Below are 17,367 nucleotides of genomic sequence, written 5' to 3'. Positions count from 1 at the left end.
GCATTGATGGAAAAAAAGATGCTCGCTGTCCAACTTTTCCTGTAATGAGTACATCCATAGAAGTTAGGACATGTTTCCAGGTTAGAAGATTTGATGTAGATGTAGTTGCCACAAAGGCTGACCTCCAGAGTGTTAGATACAAATATAGTTTCCACAAAGGCTCACCTCTAAGCTGTATTCCAAAATCATAGACACTTTGCTCTAGGAATGTTGTTGCTGAATTATAGGTGTAAGATTTGAAAATGATTACTCACAAATTTAGGGAACAGAAATATCCAGTCAAACCAGTACCCACAACAAGATCTTGAGTGAATCTCACCTATGTGCTGGGGGTATAGCTCAGTGGTAGAGCATTTGACTGCAGATCAAGAGGTCCCTGGTTCAAGTCCGGGTGCCCCCTCCTTTTAGTTTTTTTAGGCGGGAAAAAGACAGTTGATCCTTTGTATTATTCCCAAACTACATGCATATATTTTCTTAGAACAAGTGGAAAATAGGTATTCAGCCGATTCCATATCTGAAGCTCAGATTTTTATCCCATACTCCTCTATTTTGAGAGTAGAAGTTGGTTGCTTGTCAATCAAGATGTATCATTTTCAGTTATATCCCCTTTGTGGAGACGAAGGAATATCTGTCTAATTTAAATCTTTGGATCTAAGGGTTGGTAGATGGTGACATCTGGAAGACCTTCAACAACAGGGAATGTGCTGTGAAATGTATTTTTCCCATCCATGCAGATGAATAAGAATGGGCTCCTTTGCTTTAAAACAGGGCTTTTCAACCAGTGGTACGGGTACCACCTGTGGTACATTGGCACCTGGCAGGTGGTACGCGACCATCCTAGAAAAGTGGTAGCGGGGGAGGGGAACGAGCTGAACTGGTGGCGCATTGCACAAGCCTGAGCGAGAGATGGCTGGAGCTGCAGGGCTCTCAGAGCTCAGCGGAAGCGCCAGGATCAGCGCCAAGCTCTAGCTGGAGCTCGGCGCTGATCCTGGTGCTTCTGCTGAGCCCAGAAGAAGCGCCGATCAGCTGGAATGTTGCAGCCTCTCCAGGGTCTTGTGATTTACATTCAGATACTTGGCAACTGATTCATATTTATGACGGTCACAGTGTCCCAGGGTCATGTGAAGTGACCAAAATCTGCTGCAACCACCCAGCAGATGGGGGGAATAAAAACCAAATACCCCCCACCCCACGCCCGCTGCCAATTCTCAACAGAAATGCTCACAACAATGAAAACCTCAGACAGGAGGAAGAGTGCCACCGAGTGGGCAGGCAGGTGTCTTGCTCGGCTGTGGCTTGGGGGTACTTTTTTCAGTGCCATTGAAACTTCAAACAGTCACTAAGCAAACTGTTGTAAGTTGAGGACTACCTGTACTTCGTCACTTTTTTTCCTTTTGGGGGGGGTGTCATCAGGTTTTTGACACCTTGCTAGGCAACTAGTGGTACTCGGATATTGCCATATCCTAAAAGTGGTACAGTGGGTGAAAAGGTTGAAAAGCCCTGCTTTAAAAGATAGAAGATCATTTAAAACAGATTGAAGTGGGGTGGAGAGACTTATTTTTAACATGCCTGGATATCCCTCCAGAATTTTCCCTGAGCTCCCCAAGGGAGGAAGACAGTTGATGCTAAATTAGAGGAAAAAGCTTGCAATCCTTCCTGGTGCAGGATGAGATCCCGGATTTCTTCCAGTTCTAAACCAAGAGGATGAAGGGAGGACTCAACATTGAAAAGACTTGGACCTTAGGGGACTGGAGACTAAAACATATGAGGAACGGTTGCTGGAATTGGGTATGTCTAGTCTAATGAAGAGAAGGACGAGGGGGGACATGATAGCAATGTTCCAATATCTCAGGGGCTGCCCCAAAGAAGAGGGAGTCAAGCTATTTTCCAAGGCGCCTGAAGGCAGGACAAGAAGCAATGGATGAAAACTAATCAAGGAGAGAAGCAACCTACAACTAAGGAGAAACTTCCTGAGAGTTAAAACAATTACTCAGTGGAACAACCTGCCTCCAGAAGCGGTGAATGCTCCAACACTGGAAGTTTTAAAGAAGAAACTGGACAGCCACTTGTCCGAAATGGTATAGGGCAGTGGTGGCGAACCTATGGCACACGTGCCAGAGGTGGCACTCAGAGCCCTCTCTGTGGGCACTTCTCTGAATTGCTAGTGGTGGACTGCGGAGCCCCAGATGCGCCAGTCGAGGGGCCGGCAGGCTGTGGCTGCTGACGGACACTTGTCAGCCCCCATGTGCTCGCTGGCCTCTGTGTGCGGGGGCCGATGGTGTCAGGCAGCAGCAGCCCCGGCCCCTGCTTTGCCTTGCCCTGAGATAATGGCACCTCCACTCTGCCTCACCCCACCTCTCAGGACGAGCCTCCTACCCATCACCCCATCTGCCAGAGACCCCCTGGATCTCCCCCAACCCTGCCCGGCCCCCACAGGCATCCCTCCCCACGAGCAACATTGAGGTGACCACGCCCACCTTGGCCACACCCATTCAGTCTGCCATGACCACAGCCACGCCTACCCAGTGGGCCACGCCCACCTGACACCCTGTGGGTTTTGGGTTGCAGTTTGGGCACTCGGTCTCTAAAAGGTTTCCATCCACTGGTATAGGGTCACCTGCCTGAGCAGGGGATTGGACTTGATGACCTCCAAGGTCCCTTCTAACTTTTTATTATTATTATGGATCGTCGCACAGTCAGCCAGATGTTCAGACTGGATTTGGCATTTTGTCTACCTATCGAGTCCTTACCCAGGACCTGGGATAGGCAGATGTGGATGTTTGATGGTATTACAGGTATCGTCGCAGAATGGAAGCAGTTCCTAATAAGACTGCCTTTTGCAATTGACTAATAGCGAATTTGTCAATGCCAATGGTGTTCAAGTGGTGCTCCAGTTGTTTTGGGATTCCATCCAAGGAGCCTATTACCACCTCCTCCTCACTGCTCTTTCTCTAGAGTGACTGGAAAATGTTTTATGCTTCACGATACTCAGGAGAAGCTGGAGAAATCTGACAGAAGATTAAAAGGTTCCACCCTAGGCAAGCGGGCCAGGTCCTTCCCAGTCCCTCTCTTTGAGCATTGTCAAAGAATTACCCTCTTTCCTTACGACCAGGATAGAAAATGCTATTCTCCAATGCTGATGAATTCCATCTTTTGGTGGTGCTCACTCTCCATGAAGTTGATTGCAGGTTGTAATCCAGCATCACCTGGAGAGTCAAGAGTTTTCTGCTTTCTTCTATCGGTGATCGTCTTGATTCCGAGAAGGAAAGTTCGCCTACTACGCTGTGCTTTCCAACTGCGAAAAGTTAGGATCTATTTTCAGAGCTAATTGTGAAGAAACTGTAGCCCAGTGATGGCAAACCTTTTAGAGACCGAGTGCCCAAACTGCAACTCAAAACCCACTTACTTATCGCCGGATGCCAGGTGGGCGTGGCCCACTGGGTGAACCGTGGTTGTGGTGGTCATGGCAGATTGGGTGGGTGTGGCATGATCACTTTGATGTTGCTTGTGGGGAGGGATGCCTGTGGGGGCCAGGCAGGGTTGGGGGAGATCCAGGGGGTCTCTGGCAGGTGGGGCGGTGGGCAGGAGGCTCGTCCTGCTGGGTGAGGTGAGGCAAGGCGAGGGTGCCATTGTCACAGGGCAAGGTGAGGCAGGGGCCGGGCCTGACACCATCAGCCGCTGCACACAGAGGCCAGTGAGTGCATGGGTGCTGGGATGCATCTGGCCATGTGGGACCTCGGCAAGTTAGCGGGCGGCTGGTTGAAGAGGGACGGTTGCCATCTCCGGGGCATGGTGCGCGTGCCCACAGAGAGGGCTCTGAGTGCCGCCTCTGGCACGCATGCCATAGGTTCGCCACCACTGCTGTAGCCATTCAGAGTGTGCTCCAGATTGCACCCCAGAATAATATGGAGACGGTTGTTCTCTTCCACAAAAGAAGTCGTGCAATCCTGGATGTCCTATGTGGAAACTGGTACTCGTACTTTTATAAATCAGAGCGTTTTTCAAACTTGGCAACTTTAAGATGTGTGGACTTTAACTCCCACGCGTCTTGTTTTTGGGGTTTTTTTTTTTTTTTTAATTTGGTGTTTTGCCCTGGCTGGGAAATTGTGGGAGTTGAAGTTCACACATTTTAAAGTTGTTCAAGTTTGGAAAATACTGGTCTTAGGGCACCTTTTCAGACTGATATAATTATAAGGCCTACTCTTTTGAGAGCTGCAGGACACTCCCATCAGAGGCCTGGATGGTTATGCAAACAAAGGTTTGGGATGGGGAAGGGGAGATTACAGGTAGCCTGTCAATTAACAACTGTTAAGTTTGTTAAAATCCCATTGTGTTTGTTGAAACCTTCTGAGATATAGCCTGACCTCTTTTGATAGATATGAGTTCACTAACCACCCACTCAATTGTGTCCTGAAATTTCTTTGTTCCAAAACTGCTACCTGAGATATCTATAATTGAATGTCCTAGGAGTTTTAAAACCCTCTGCCACACATTTGATGAAGTGACCTTCAGTTTGCAGAGATTTATGCCTTGCAATAAAATTTGCTAGGCTTGAAATGGTTACCAGACTCTTTCTCATTTTTTGGCTACCAAAAATGTAACACATCCTCTTCCTGCCATGTCATTAATTTATTGGAGAAAACTATGCAGTGAAACCAGTATCCATAACTAGATATTAAGAAAAGTGTATCTTGTGTGCTGGGGGTATAGCTCAGTGGTAGAGCATTTGACTGCAGATCAAGAGGTCCCTGGTTCAAGTCCAGGTGCCCCCTCTTTTTGTTTTATTTTTCCAAGGAATCTGTATTTTTAAGTCCTCAAAGACACACAATGGATGCCAGATAGGAAGATATATAAGGAACGGTTGCTGGAATTGGGTATGTCTAGTTTAATGAAGAGAAGGATGAAGGGGGACATGATAGCAGTCTTCCAATATCTCAGGGGCTGCCACAAAGAAGAGGGAGTCAAGCTATTTTCCAAAGCGCCTGAAGGCTGGACAAGAAGCAACGGATGGAAACTAATCAAGGAGAGAAACAACCTAGAACTAAGGAGAAACTTTCTGACAGAACAATTAACCAGTGGAACAACCAGCCTCCAGAAGCAGTGAATGCTCCAACACTGGAAGTTTTTAAGAAGAGACTGGACAGCCATTTGTCCGAAATGGTATAGGGTTACCTGCCTGAGCAGGGGGTTGGACTAGATGACCTCTAAGGTCCCTTCCAACTTTATTATTGTTGTTGTTGTTGTTATTGTATATAACTTTTTCTGAAAGCTTGAAGGAATTATTATTATTATTATTATTATTATTAGCGTGGATAATACAAAATACTTAAATACAGATAATCATGAATTGAGAATTGGGACCAGAGATTCCATTTCTAAGCAGGGCAGTTATTAAGTGAGTCAGGACCTTTTTTGCCATGGTTGTTAAGCGAATCGCTGCACTTGTTAAGGGAATCATGTGGTCATTAAGCGAACTGGGTTTCCTCCATTGATTTTGCTTGTTGGAAGCCATAATGGAAGATCGTAAATGGTGATTACATGATCCTGGGTTGCTGCAACCATTGTAAATACATGCTGGTTTTGATCTCCTGACATGGGGATGCTGCAATGATTGTAAGTGTGAGAACCAGTTGTCAGTCACTTTTCAGTGATGCTGTAAGTTGGAATGGCTGCTAAATGATTGGTTGTAAGTCAAGGGCTACCTGTAAGTTTCCCCATAGCTGGAGTTGCCTATTCGTAGATGGATAATATGTAAAAACCATCTGGAATCATGGGAGAGGAGATGTTGAGATAATCCTTTTAAATAAAGTTCTTAAAGGTAGGATAGTTCAGAGTTTAAGTACAGGTAGTCCTTGACTTATGACCACAATGGAGCCTAAAATTTCCTGTTGCTAAATGAGACATTTGTTAAGTGAGGTTTGCCCCATTTTACGACTTGTCTTGCCATGGTGGTTAAGTGAATCTGTTCCTCCGTTAGTTACATGGTTGTTAAGTGAGTCTGGCTTCCCTATTGACACTGCTGGTCAGAAGATCGCAAAAGGGGATCACGTGACCCCAGGACATTGCAACCGTCATAAATATGAGTCAGTTGCCAAGCCTCTGAGTTCTGATCACAGGACATGGGGATCCTGCCAATGGTCGTAAGTGTGAAAAATGGTCATAAGTCACTTTTTTCCAGTGCTTTTGTCACTTTGAGCGGTCACTAAATGAACAGTTGTAAGTTGAGGATTACCTATAATTATGGTATCTAGGTGCCCCCCCCTTTCCAGATTGGGGGAAGAAGAATTGATTAAACAAATGTCTGTTTCTAGTCCTCCCAAGCCTCCAAATGTTCTTGGTTGGGAACATGAAAAGAATCCTGCTGGATCACATTAAAAGACCCATTGTCATCCTTCCCTCATGGACAGCAGATGCCTCCAGGTTACGGACAAAAAAATCCTCAGTTTTATGCTTCTACTCGTGTTCCTTTTAAAGTGCTTTTATCTTTCACCCTGGAAGCAATATATATACTATCTTGTGACATTGTCCACGAGTGCCCTATACTTGATGGCCTCTTTTTTCCCTTGAATCTGGGTGATGGCTTCTTTAAAATGACTTTTTGGCAGCCTTTTTTCCATGGTCTAGACCAGGGGTAGGCAACCTTGGCTCTTTTATGACTCGTGGACTTCAACTCCCAGAATTCCTGAGCCAGCCTGGCTCAGCTTGGAAACCTCTCCCTTTCCCCTCAGCATGGCTGGCTCAGGAATTCTGGGAGTTGAAGTCCACGAGTCATAAACGAGCCAAGGTTGCCTACTCCTGATCTAGAAACTTTGCAACGTGAATGGGTAGGCAGAAAGTTGTTTCTTGCCTGACAGCTGGAAGAGGAGGAGTTTGCTTTGGGAGGAAGGCTTAAAACTCCCATTTTGTTTGTGGTAGGCAAATAGGTGACCAAACCAGTATACATGAGTAAACTTCCTGGAGCCATGTAGGAAGTGCTGGGGGTATAGCTCAGTGGTAGAGCATTTGACTGCAGATCAAGAGGTCCCTGGTTCAAGTCCGGGTGCCCCCTCTTTTTCTTTTCTTTTTCTTTTTAAAGGACTGTAATTGGATTTGTTTCCTTTTTAGAATTGGCTATTGTTGGCAACATAGTAAAATTAGGAAAGCAAACTCGTAACCAGAAATGTGGCTTTCCCTATATACTTTATCAAGCAATATCATGGTTAAGTATTAAGTAGTAATAAAAAAATTCTGATTGTCAGTAGAAAGGACTGAAATACGAATCAACTTCTCTCTCTCTTTTTTTTTAACAAAACCAAAAAAAGAAAATTAAGTTTTGAAAAGCAACATTAAATTTTTCCCCAACCTTTCTACTGCCTTTGGTAAATAATCAAACGTTGTTAATGGAGTACTTTAATTCAAGGTTTCTAAATTTTAAAAGAATTGGCAGGATTGTACAGTCCTCTTGTTTTATTTAGTTGGGCTTTAAACTGCATTGCTAAATCATTTTCTATTATGAAATAGTCCGTAGGACAATATGGAGGAACAGAAATTGCACTGTTTAGGTTAGTGTGATCCCTTACAAATATTCTTGACTTAAATTCTCCTAACTTCTACAATTGGGAGCACCAGAAGGGGGTGACTGATGTACAGGTAGTCCTCCACAATTGAGCCCAACATTTCCGTTGTTAAGCAAGACACTTGTTAAGTGAGTTTTGCCCCATTTTACGACATTCCTTGCCACCGTTGTTAAGTGAATCGCTACAGTTGTTAGGTTAGTAATCTGGTTGTTAAGCAAATCTGGCTTCCCCATTGACTTTGCTTGTAAGGAGGTTGAAAAAAGTAATCGCATAATCCCGGGACACTGCGACCGTCATAAATATGAACCAATTGCCAAGCATCTGAATTTTGATCAGGTGACCGTGGGGATGCTGCAGTGGTCGTAAGTGTGAAAAGCGGTCACAGTCGCATTTTTCAGGGCCTTTTTAACTTCAAACGGTCACTGAATGAACTGCTGTAAGTCGAGGACTCCCTGTACAACACAGCGTTACAGCTGTGTTCTCCGTTGGCCTTGCCGTTTAACTTTTGTGTCTTTTAGTTCTTGCTTTTTCCAAGTCTCAGGGCAGTGATCGGGTGCCTAGATCAGGGGTAGGCAACCTAGGCTCTTTTATGACTCGTGGACTTCTACTCCCAGAATTCCTGAGCCAGCCATGCTGAGGGGAAAGGGAGAGGTTTCCAAGCTGAGCCATGCTGGCTCAGGAATTCTGGGAGTTGAAGTCCACGAGTCATAAAAGAGCCAAGGTTGTCTACCCCTGGCCTAGGCAATTGGTTATTTTGGATCCAGAGACATTAAGCCCACCAGTAAATAAAGAGATTTTAGGCTTTATTTAAGCTAAAAGAAACAGATTGAAAGGCATAATATAAAAAGCGTACATGCCAAGCAAAATAATACTGAAAACTCTTACAACTGCCAGGAACTCCTTAATCAAAACAACAATAGAGAGGGGTGGTTTTTTTTAATGGGCGGCCAGTTTACACAGTACAGGTAGTCCTTGACTTCCAACAGTTCATTTAGTGACCATTCCAAGTTTACAACAGCAGTGAAAAAAGTGACCTATGACTGTGCTGCAGGGTCACGTGATCAAAATTGGGATGCTTGGTAACTGGCTCATATTTATGACAGTTGCAATGTCTCGGGGTCATGCGATGACAAGCATGTCCTCTTTGACAAGCATAGCCAATGGGGAGGCCAGGTTCATTTAGCAAACGTGTGTGACTAACTTAACAGCTGCAGTGATTCACTCAACAACTGTGGCAAGAATGGTCGTAAAGTGGGGCAAAACTCACGTAACAACAGAAATTTTGGGCTCAATTGTGGTCGTAAGTCGAGGACTACCTATGTCTTTAAAACTGCCAGGAGTTCCTTAATAATAAATACAGAGGCTTTTTTTTTTTTTTATGGGCAGCCAGTTTGCACAGTATCTGATGTTAGGTTCCCTGCAGAAAGTCCCCATAAACAACACAGCCCCCACCGTTTTTATCACAGCCTGGCACCATTATGTCATGGCCCTGCTATGGTCAGGAGACTATAAGACTGGCTGGCATCTGGCTCCAGGTGGGAATCGAAAGCCTGAGACTTTCACAGCTTTGAAGGTACATAATGTTTGCGCGCGCGCGCGCGCACACACACACACACACACACACACACACACACAGTTAGAACATTTACTCAGTGGAACAACCTGCCTCCAGAAGCAGTAAATGCTCCAACACTGGAAGTTTTAAAGAAGAGACTGGACAGCCATTTGTCCAAAATGGTATAGAGTTTCCTGCCTGAGCAGGGGGTTGGACTAGATGACCTTCAAGGTTCCTTCCAACTTTTATTTATTTATTATTGTTGTTGTGTTTGTTATTTTCTCCTTTATTCAGCAGCCAAGAGTGAAAAACAAGCAGGCTAGCTCAGAATGAGCTCTAAACTCTTCTTAATATGAAGGGGAAATAAAAATACGTCAGCAACTCCTCACAATAACAGTGATCTTCCTGCATTGCCATTATAATCCTCTTGCCTCTTTTTTTTTTTTTTACTAAATCACCAAATCTGCCTGATTAAGACTTGTAATATGCGAAAAATAGCTTTTTCCTCACAAAAGCTTGGATATCTATATTTGAGGATTGGTCACAAACACGAGGCAGAAGAACAGGGGCAAGAGTCCGTTAAGGTATCTTGAAAAGCATAATCAACCGACTGAATAAAATGATGGAAATCCTCTCCTGTTTCCATTCCCAATATAGCAGTCCTTTTTTCAGTCTTGGCAACTGTAAGCTGTGTGGACTTCAACTCCCAGAATTCCTTAGTCAGCCACGGTTGCAAAGCATTGCCATACAGATAGCTCCCGACTTAAGGACTGGTTGCTTAGTAAACATGGTAAAAGTTACAATAGACGCCTTCCCCAAAGCTACTTACGACCCAGATTTGAAAATTTCGGTGGCCCCTCCCCACCCTCTTCTGTGGTCACGTGACTGCACTTTGGACGCTCAGCAACCTACCTGCATTTACAGCCATCTGCAGTGTCCTTCATTCACAAGGCTGTGATTTACTACGGTTTTGCAAAAAAAAAAAAAAAAAATTAAAAAATGGGGGGGACATTTACTTCTGCTTTTTTGGCAAAACCAGCCCATAGCAAACATTGGTTCACTTAATGATCTCGATGTTTGGTACTTTAAAAGTCATCTGTTAGAAAGAGTGCAGAGAAGAGCAACAAAGATGATTAGGGGACTGGAGGCTAAAACATATAAAGAACGGTTGCTGGAATTGGGTATGTCTAGTTAATGAAGAGAAGGATGAAGGGTGACATGATAGCAGTGTTCCAATATCTCAGGGGCTGCCACAAAGAAGAGGGAGCCAAGCTATTCTCCAAAGCACCTGAAGACAGGACCAGCAGTAACCAAGGAGAGAAGCAACCTAGAACTAAGGAGAAACTTCCTGACAGTTAGAACAATTAACCAGTGGAACAACCTGCCTCCAGAAGCGGTGAATGCTCCAACACTGGAAGTTTTTAAGAAGAGCCTGGACAGCCATTTGTCTGAAATTTTAGGATATGGCAACATCTGAGTACCACCAGTCGCTTAGCAAGGTGTCAAAAACTTGATGACCCCCCCAAAAAGGAAAAAAGTGATAAAGTACAGGTGTCCTCAACTTACAACAGTTCGCTTAGTGACTGTTCGAAGTTACAATGGCACTGAAAAAAGTGTCCATCGAGGCACAGCCGAACAAGACACCTGCCTGCCCACCCGGCCGCGCTCTTCCTCCTGTCCGAGACTTTCATTGTTGTGAGCATTTCTGTTGAGGATTGGCAGCAGGGGTGGGGTGGGGGGTGTTTGGTTTTTATTCCCCCTGTCTGCTGGGTGGTTGCAACAGGTTTTGGTCACTTCACATGACTCTGGGACACCGTGACCGTCATAAATATGAATTAGTTGCCAACCATCTGAATGTAAATTACAAGACCCTGGAGATGCTGCAACATTCCAGCTGATCGGCGCTTCTTCTGGGCTCAGCAGAAGTACCAGGATCAGTGCTGCTTTCTAGCTGATTGGTACTTCTTCAGGGCTCAGCAGAAGCACCAGGATCAGCACTGAGCTCCAGCTGGAGCTGGGCGCTGATCATGGTGCTTCCGCTGAGCCCTGACAGTCCCGAAGAAGCGCTGATCCTGGTGCTTCCGCTGAGCCCTGACAGCCCTACAGATCCAGCCGTCTCTTGCTCAGGCTTGTGCGGTGCTGCCACCGGTTCAGCTCATTCCCCTCCCCCGCTACCACTTTTCTAGGATGGTTGCATACCACCTGCCAGGTGCCAATATACCACAGGTGGTACCCGTACCACTGGTTGAAAAGCCCTGGTATAGGGTTTCCTGTCTGAGCAGGGGGTTGGACTAGATGACCTCCAAGATCCCTTCTAACTTTATTATTATACATCCATTACAGGTAATCCGTGCGTTTAATGACCATTCAAAGTTTCCACAGCACTGAAAAAAAGTGACTTATGACCCGCTTTCACAGTCATGGCCATTGCTGCATGTCCATGGTCATGTGATCAAAATTTGGGCACTCGGTAATTGCATGTATTTATGGACAGTCGCACTGCCCTGAGGTCCTGGGATCACCAGTTGTATCCTTTCCATCCAGCTTCCGACAATGAGGGAAATCATTTGCTTAATGACCATGTGATTCGCTTAACAACTGCCTTGTTTAGCAACATGAACTTCAGGCTCAATTGTGGTTGTATGTTGTGCTAACTGCTAACTACCATGCCTGCTTAGACAACACGCTAAGCAGAAAGGAGCCAAATGATATTCTGGCTTACTATGAAAACTCAGCCAGTGGTACCTTCCTCTTTAATACAACTCACGGATACCATGTCTCCGTGCATGCGGAGAGTGGTAGTTCTGGGATTCAAGAAGTCTCAATAATTGTGGGCTTAGTTCAGTGGTTCTCAACCTGTGGGTCGGGACCCCATTTGGGGTTGAACGACCATTTCACGGGGGTCGCCAAACAAGGCTGTCCGCCATTTTTCCCCCTTTTCTTTGGCCACGCCCCTGGCACCCAGTGATGAATAAGTGGTTGGGGGTCACCACAACATGGGAAACTGTATTATGGGGTCGCAGCATTAGAAAGGTTGAGAACCACTGCCTTAGTTGCAAGTGAATGGGAGGAAAGAGCGCCCTCTACTGTATGGATTATAACAGGTGGAAGAGAGGTGGACTTGTATCTCTGCAGCTTTTAACTTAACAGAATAACAGAGTTGGAAGAGACCTCGGAGATCTTCTAGCCCAGGGGTGTCAAACTCAATTTCACTGAGGGCCGCATCAGCATTGCGGTTGCCCTCAGGGGGCCAGGTGGGTGTGGCCAGGGTGGGTGCGGCCTACTGGGCGGGCATGGATGGAGTGGGTGTGGCCTACTGGATGGGCTTGGCCAGTTCTACATCGTTTGCGTCAAGGGGGCCTGTGGGGGCCTGGGCAGGAGTAGGACAGATTTGTGGGTCTCTGGCAGAAGGGGATGGGACCGGGGCAAGTGCCAAGGCATGGTCCACCAGGGCAAGTACCAAGATGGCCACCACAAAATTGTATATTGGCTCCCGGCTGGCCTGGGCCAGGGCCAAGGCAGCGGGGGCCGTTCCCTCACTGTTTCCAGGATGGCTTCGCGGGCCACATGAAACCACTTGGCGGGCCACATCCGGCCCCCGGGCCTTGTGTCTGACATGTCTGTTCTAGTCCAACCCCGTGCTCAAGCAGAAGACCCAATATCATTTCAGACAAATAGGTGTCCAGTCTATTTTTGAAAACCTTCAGTGATTGAGCACCCACAACTTTGGAAGGCAGGTTATTCCATTGGTTAATTGCTCTCACCGTTAGGAAATTTCTTCTTGTACATTGCTTCTCTTCTTGGTTAGTTTCCAACCGTTGTTTCTTGTCCTGCCTTCAGGTGCTCAGGAGAATAGGTTGACCCCCTTCTTCTTTGTGGCAGCCCCTCAAATACCAGAGTACTGCTATCATGAAGGACCCCTAGTCCTTCTTTTCACTAGAGCACACATACCCCAATTCCTGCAATCATTCTTCTTATATTTTAGCCTCCAGCTCCCAAATCATCTATGTCAGGGCTTTTCAACCAGTGGTACGGGTACCACATGTGGTACATTGGCACTTGGCAGGTGGTACGCAACCATCCTAGAAAAGTAGCGGGGGAGGGGAATGAGCTGAACCGGTGGCAGCACTGCACAAACCTGAGCGAGAGACAGCTGGAGCTGCAAGGCTGTCAGGGCTCAGCAGAAACGCCAGGATCAGTGCTGCTTTACAGCTGATTGGCGCTTCTTCAGGCCTGTCAAGGCTCAGTGAAAGCGCCAGGATCAGCTCCAGGCTCCAGCTGGAAAGCAGCACTGATCCTGGTGCTTCTGCTGAGCCCAGAAGAAGCGACGATCAGCTGGAATGTTGCAGCATTTCCAAGGTCTTGTGATTTACATTCAGATGCTTGGCAACTGATTCATATTTATGACGGTCACAGTGTCCCGGAGTCATGTGAAGTGACCAAAACCTGCCGCAACCACCCAGCAGACGGGGAGGAATAAAAACCAAACACCACCCCACACCACCCCTGCTACCAATCCTCAACAGAAATGCTCACAACAATGAAAACCTCGGACAGGAGGAAGAGCACCACCGGGCGGGCAGGCAGATGTCTTGCTCGGCTGTTGCTTGGGGGGCACTTTTTTCAGTGCCATTGTAACATCGAACAGTCACTAAGCAAACTGTTGTAAGTTGAGGACTACCTGTACTTCATCACTTTTTTCCTTTTTTTTTTTTTTTTTTTTTTTGGTCATCAAATTTTTGACACCTTGCTAGGCAACTGGTGGTACTCGGATGTTGCTATATCCTAAAAGTGGTACAATGGGTGAAAAGGTTGAAAAGCCCTGATCTATGTTGTTCTTCTCTGCACTTTTTCCAGAGTCACAACATTTTTTTTATATTGTGGCGACCAAAATTGGATGCAGTATTCCACGTGTTGTCTTACTGAGATATTATAAAGCGGTACTAACTTGTTTTTCCATTTCTCCTGCCTTCTCACCCTCGCACAGATTTGCAGCCAAGCTCATTGCGGGTGTGCTGGATTTCAAGGCAAAGATTGATCGGTGAGTAGGTTCCTTTGGATCTTCTGGCCAGGTACAAGGGTGTTCATGGGGATTGAAACCCACTGGGCAAATCTAGAGGACAAATTCTATTTCCAGTGGAAGTTGGAAGAAGAAATGGGTCCTTCTGCCAGGGAAGAACATGGGACCCCCCTCCTTGGAAAACCCTGAACGGGTCAAAGGTAGAATTTTGGGTCCAGAGACAAGACACTGGGTTTCATGACTGTTGCTTCTTCTGGGTGGATGTCATTTTTGTTTCTGTCTGATGGGGTCAAAAGAGTTTTGCTTCCGTTGAGGAGCACCGTAGTTGGGCTGTGCCTAGAGCAGTGGTTCTTAACCTTTTTGAACGAATCGCCCCTTTGAGCCAATGAGGAAGTTGTCATTGCCCCCATCCACAGTAGTAACTGTGAGAGGGACCTCGGAGTCCTAGTGGACAATCACCTAAATATGAGCCAGCAGTGTGCTGCAGCTGCCAAAAAGGCCAACACAGTGCTAGGCTGCATTAACAGAGGGATAGAATCAAGATCACATGAAGTATTAATACCACTTACAATGCCTTGGTAAGGCCACACTTGGAATACTGCATCCAGTTTTGGTCACCACGATGTAAAAAAGATGTTGAGACTCTAGAAAGAGTACAGAGAAGAGCAACAAAGATGATTAGGGGACTGGAGGCTAAAAACATATAAGGAACGGTATAAGAACGGTTAGAATTGGGTATGTCTAGTTTAACGAAGAGAAGGACAAGGGGGGACATGATAGCAGTATTCCAAATCTCAGGGGCTGAAGAGGGAATTGAAGCTATTTTCCAAAGCACCTGAAGGCAGACAAGAAGCAACGGGTGGAAACTAATCAAGGAGAGAAGCAACCTAGACTAAGGAGAACTTCCTGACAGTGAGAGAACAATTAATCAGTGGAACAGCTTGCCTCCAGAAGCAGTAAATGCTCCAACACTGGAAGTTTTTAAGAAGAGACTGGACAGCCACTTGTCCGAAATGGTGTAGGGTTTCCTGCCCGAGCAGGGGGTTGGACTAGATGACCTCCAAGGTCCCTTCCAACTTTACTATTATTAGTATTATTATTATTATCCCCTAACATAACTTTTCAACCACAACATAGGAAATAATTCTTCAATTTATGCAAACACTTTTTTTGTTTTTCTTTCAAATTGTCATCAGGATATATCGATGCAAATAATTTATTTCCAGTCTTTTCCCCATATCTCCCATATTCTGGCCAATGGCGCGCCACTGTATGGGTGGAGGCTGCTGCACAACGCGCATGAAGATAAGCGATGCGTCTTCACATATGTACGGCGTTCTGTACTGAAGCTAGCTGGAGGAACATTTGGAAACACAATTCAATCCACTAATAGCGAGCGATCTGATGTTTTTGTACGACAGATATACAGCCATTCACTGTACGAAAAAGTCTCAAAAGTGTCCCCAAAACTTCTCGCTCCATTGCCCCCATTTCGCCCCCTTTTCGTTCCTTCGCCCCCGTGTCGCCCCTTTTCATTCCATCGCCCCCCTGAAAAACGAAATCGCCCCCTGGGGGGCAATATCGCCCAGGTTAAGAACCACTGGCTTAGAGCATCAGTTGGTGAAGGTGCTAGACTAGAAATGGGGAGATCTGAGTTCTTGTTCCACTCTCTCCGAAGCTCTCTGGGGCACTCATTCATTTATTTTAATTCGAACCAGAATAACAGAGCTAGAAGGGACCTTGGAGGTCTTCCAGTCCAACCCCCTGCTCAAGCAGGAGACTGTACTATGTCAGACAAATGGTTGTCCAATCTCTTTTTAAAACCCTCCAGTGCTGGAGCTCCCATACCTTCTGAAGGCAAGCTGTTCCACTGGTTAATTGTTCTCATGGTTAGGAAGTTTCTCTTTAATTCCAGGTCGCTTCTCTCCTTGATTAGTTTACCTTTAAAGATTACCTTTAAAGCCCTATATGGCTCAGGGCCAGGCTATTTGCGAGACCGCCTACTACCTCATAGTTCCCTTCGTCCGGTTAGATCCCACAGGCTGGGCCTCCTTCAGGTCCCGTCGGCCAAGCAGTGCCATTTGGCGGGGCCGCGGGGGAGGGCTTTCTCTGTGATGGCGCCCATGTCTTGGAACCAGCTCCCCCGGGAGATTAGGACCGCTCCCACCCTGTTGGTTTTCCGCAAGCTGCTTAAGACCTGGCTTTTCCGACAGGCCTGGGGTTTATAAAATCTGACCCCTGGATGAATGTTACTGTATTGTTTGTCTTGTTAAGTTATATTGTGTTTTTATTGTTAGCCGCCCGGAGTCCTGCAGGAGTGGGGCGGTCTATAAATTTTAATAAATAAATAAATAAAATAAATAAATATCCATTGTTTCTTGTGTTGCCTTCAGGTATTTTGGAGAATAGATTGATCCCCTTCTTCTTTGTGGCGGCCCCTAAATATTGGAACACTGCTATCATGTCATCCCTAGTCCTTCTTTTCACTAGACTAGACGTACCCAATTCCTCCCACCGTTCTTCACATGTTTTAGTCTCTAGCTCCCAAATCATCTTTGTTGCTCTTTTCTGCACTCTTTGCACCATCTGTATATAGACTTTGGACTGCTCCATACTTTTCAGCCAATCTCCTTCAAAGGGAGGAAATTGAATTTGAAGGCCTGCCTGAATGAAAGATAGGACAAAGGAAAATCAGAAATCCATATGTAAAGATGCCCACAGCTTTCTTATGGACTGAAACGGAAAGAATGCTGATTTGCTTATCTTTTCCTTTCCATCCCCATGGCAGCCAGACCCTGCTAGTGGAGTATTCCCACAGCCACCCACTCAGCATGGATTGCTATTCTCGCCTCTTTGCCTCTTGCCGACTCCCTGGACGAAAACGTGACTCTATTTTACTGCCTCCACCTGGACGGAAACCCCCAAATTATATTACCGTTGTTCGCAACTTCCAGGTAAATACCTTCATTTTGGCCCAGCCATTGGTCCCTGGATCTGTTGACAGCAGTTCTTGGGGCCTGAATATAAGACCCCATACTTCTCTGCTGCTATATAAAAAAGAGACAAAATACTATTTTAATATTTAAAAATATTAATGTTTTAATATTTAAAAATAAAAGTGTGATGGTATAGTTCAGGTATTGACACATATTTGGAGCCACCCAGATTCTAATCTCCCTTCAACCACAGGAATCCCCTGGATTACTTTGGATCAGTCATGGTCTCTTAATCCACTG

The 17,367-nt window shown here is 45.9% G+C and overlaps 1 protein-coding gene and 3 non-coding genes across 4 annotated transcripts in view; all 4 read left to right on the top strand.

Annotated features, from left to right (window-relative positions):
* The window catches only part of LOC120305046 (carnitine O-acetyltransferase-like), a 53,617-nt gene that overhangs the window by 17,168 nt on the left and 19,082 nt on the right, over positions 1–17,367 (top strand). The window contains exons 4-5 of the mRNA XM_039336353.1: positions 14,099–14,152; positions 16,920–17,085. Coding sequence (XP_039192287.1) covers positions 14,099–14,152; positions 16,920–17,085 — 220 coding nt within the window. The remainder of the gene's footprint in view (positions 1–14,098; positions 14,153–16,919; positions 17,086–17,367) is intronic.
* Positions 329–400, top strand: TRNAC-GCA. Its single transcript has one exon. It is a non-coding gene; the product is annotated as a tRNA-Cys (tRNA).
* On the top strand, positions 4,701–4,772 carry TRNAC-GCA. The gene has a single exon. It is a non-coding gene; the product is annotated as a tRNA-Cys (tRNA).
* TRNAC-GCA lies at positions 6,977–7,048 on the top strand. Its single transcript has one exon. It is a non-coding gene; the product is annotated as a tRNA-Cys (tRNA).

The sequence above is a fragment of the Crotalus tigris genome, unplaced genomic scaffold (genome assembly GCF_016545835.1).
Source record: "Crotalus tigris isolate CLP2741 ecotype Arizona unplaced genomic scaffold, ASM1654583v1 scf7180000017666.379230911805:20528666, whole genome shotgun sequence".
Classification (NCBI taxonomy): Eukaryota; Metazoa; Chordata; class Lepidosauria; order Squamata; family Viperidae; genus Crotalus; species Crotalus tigris.
This window is presented reverse-complemented; position numbering and strand designations above follow the sequence as displayed.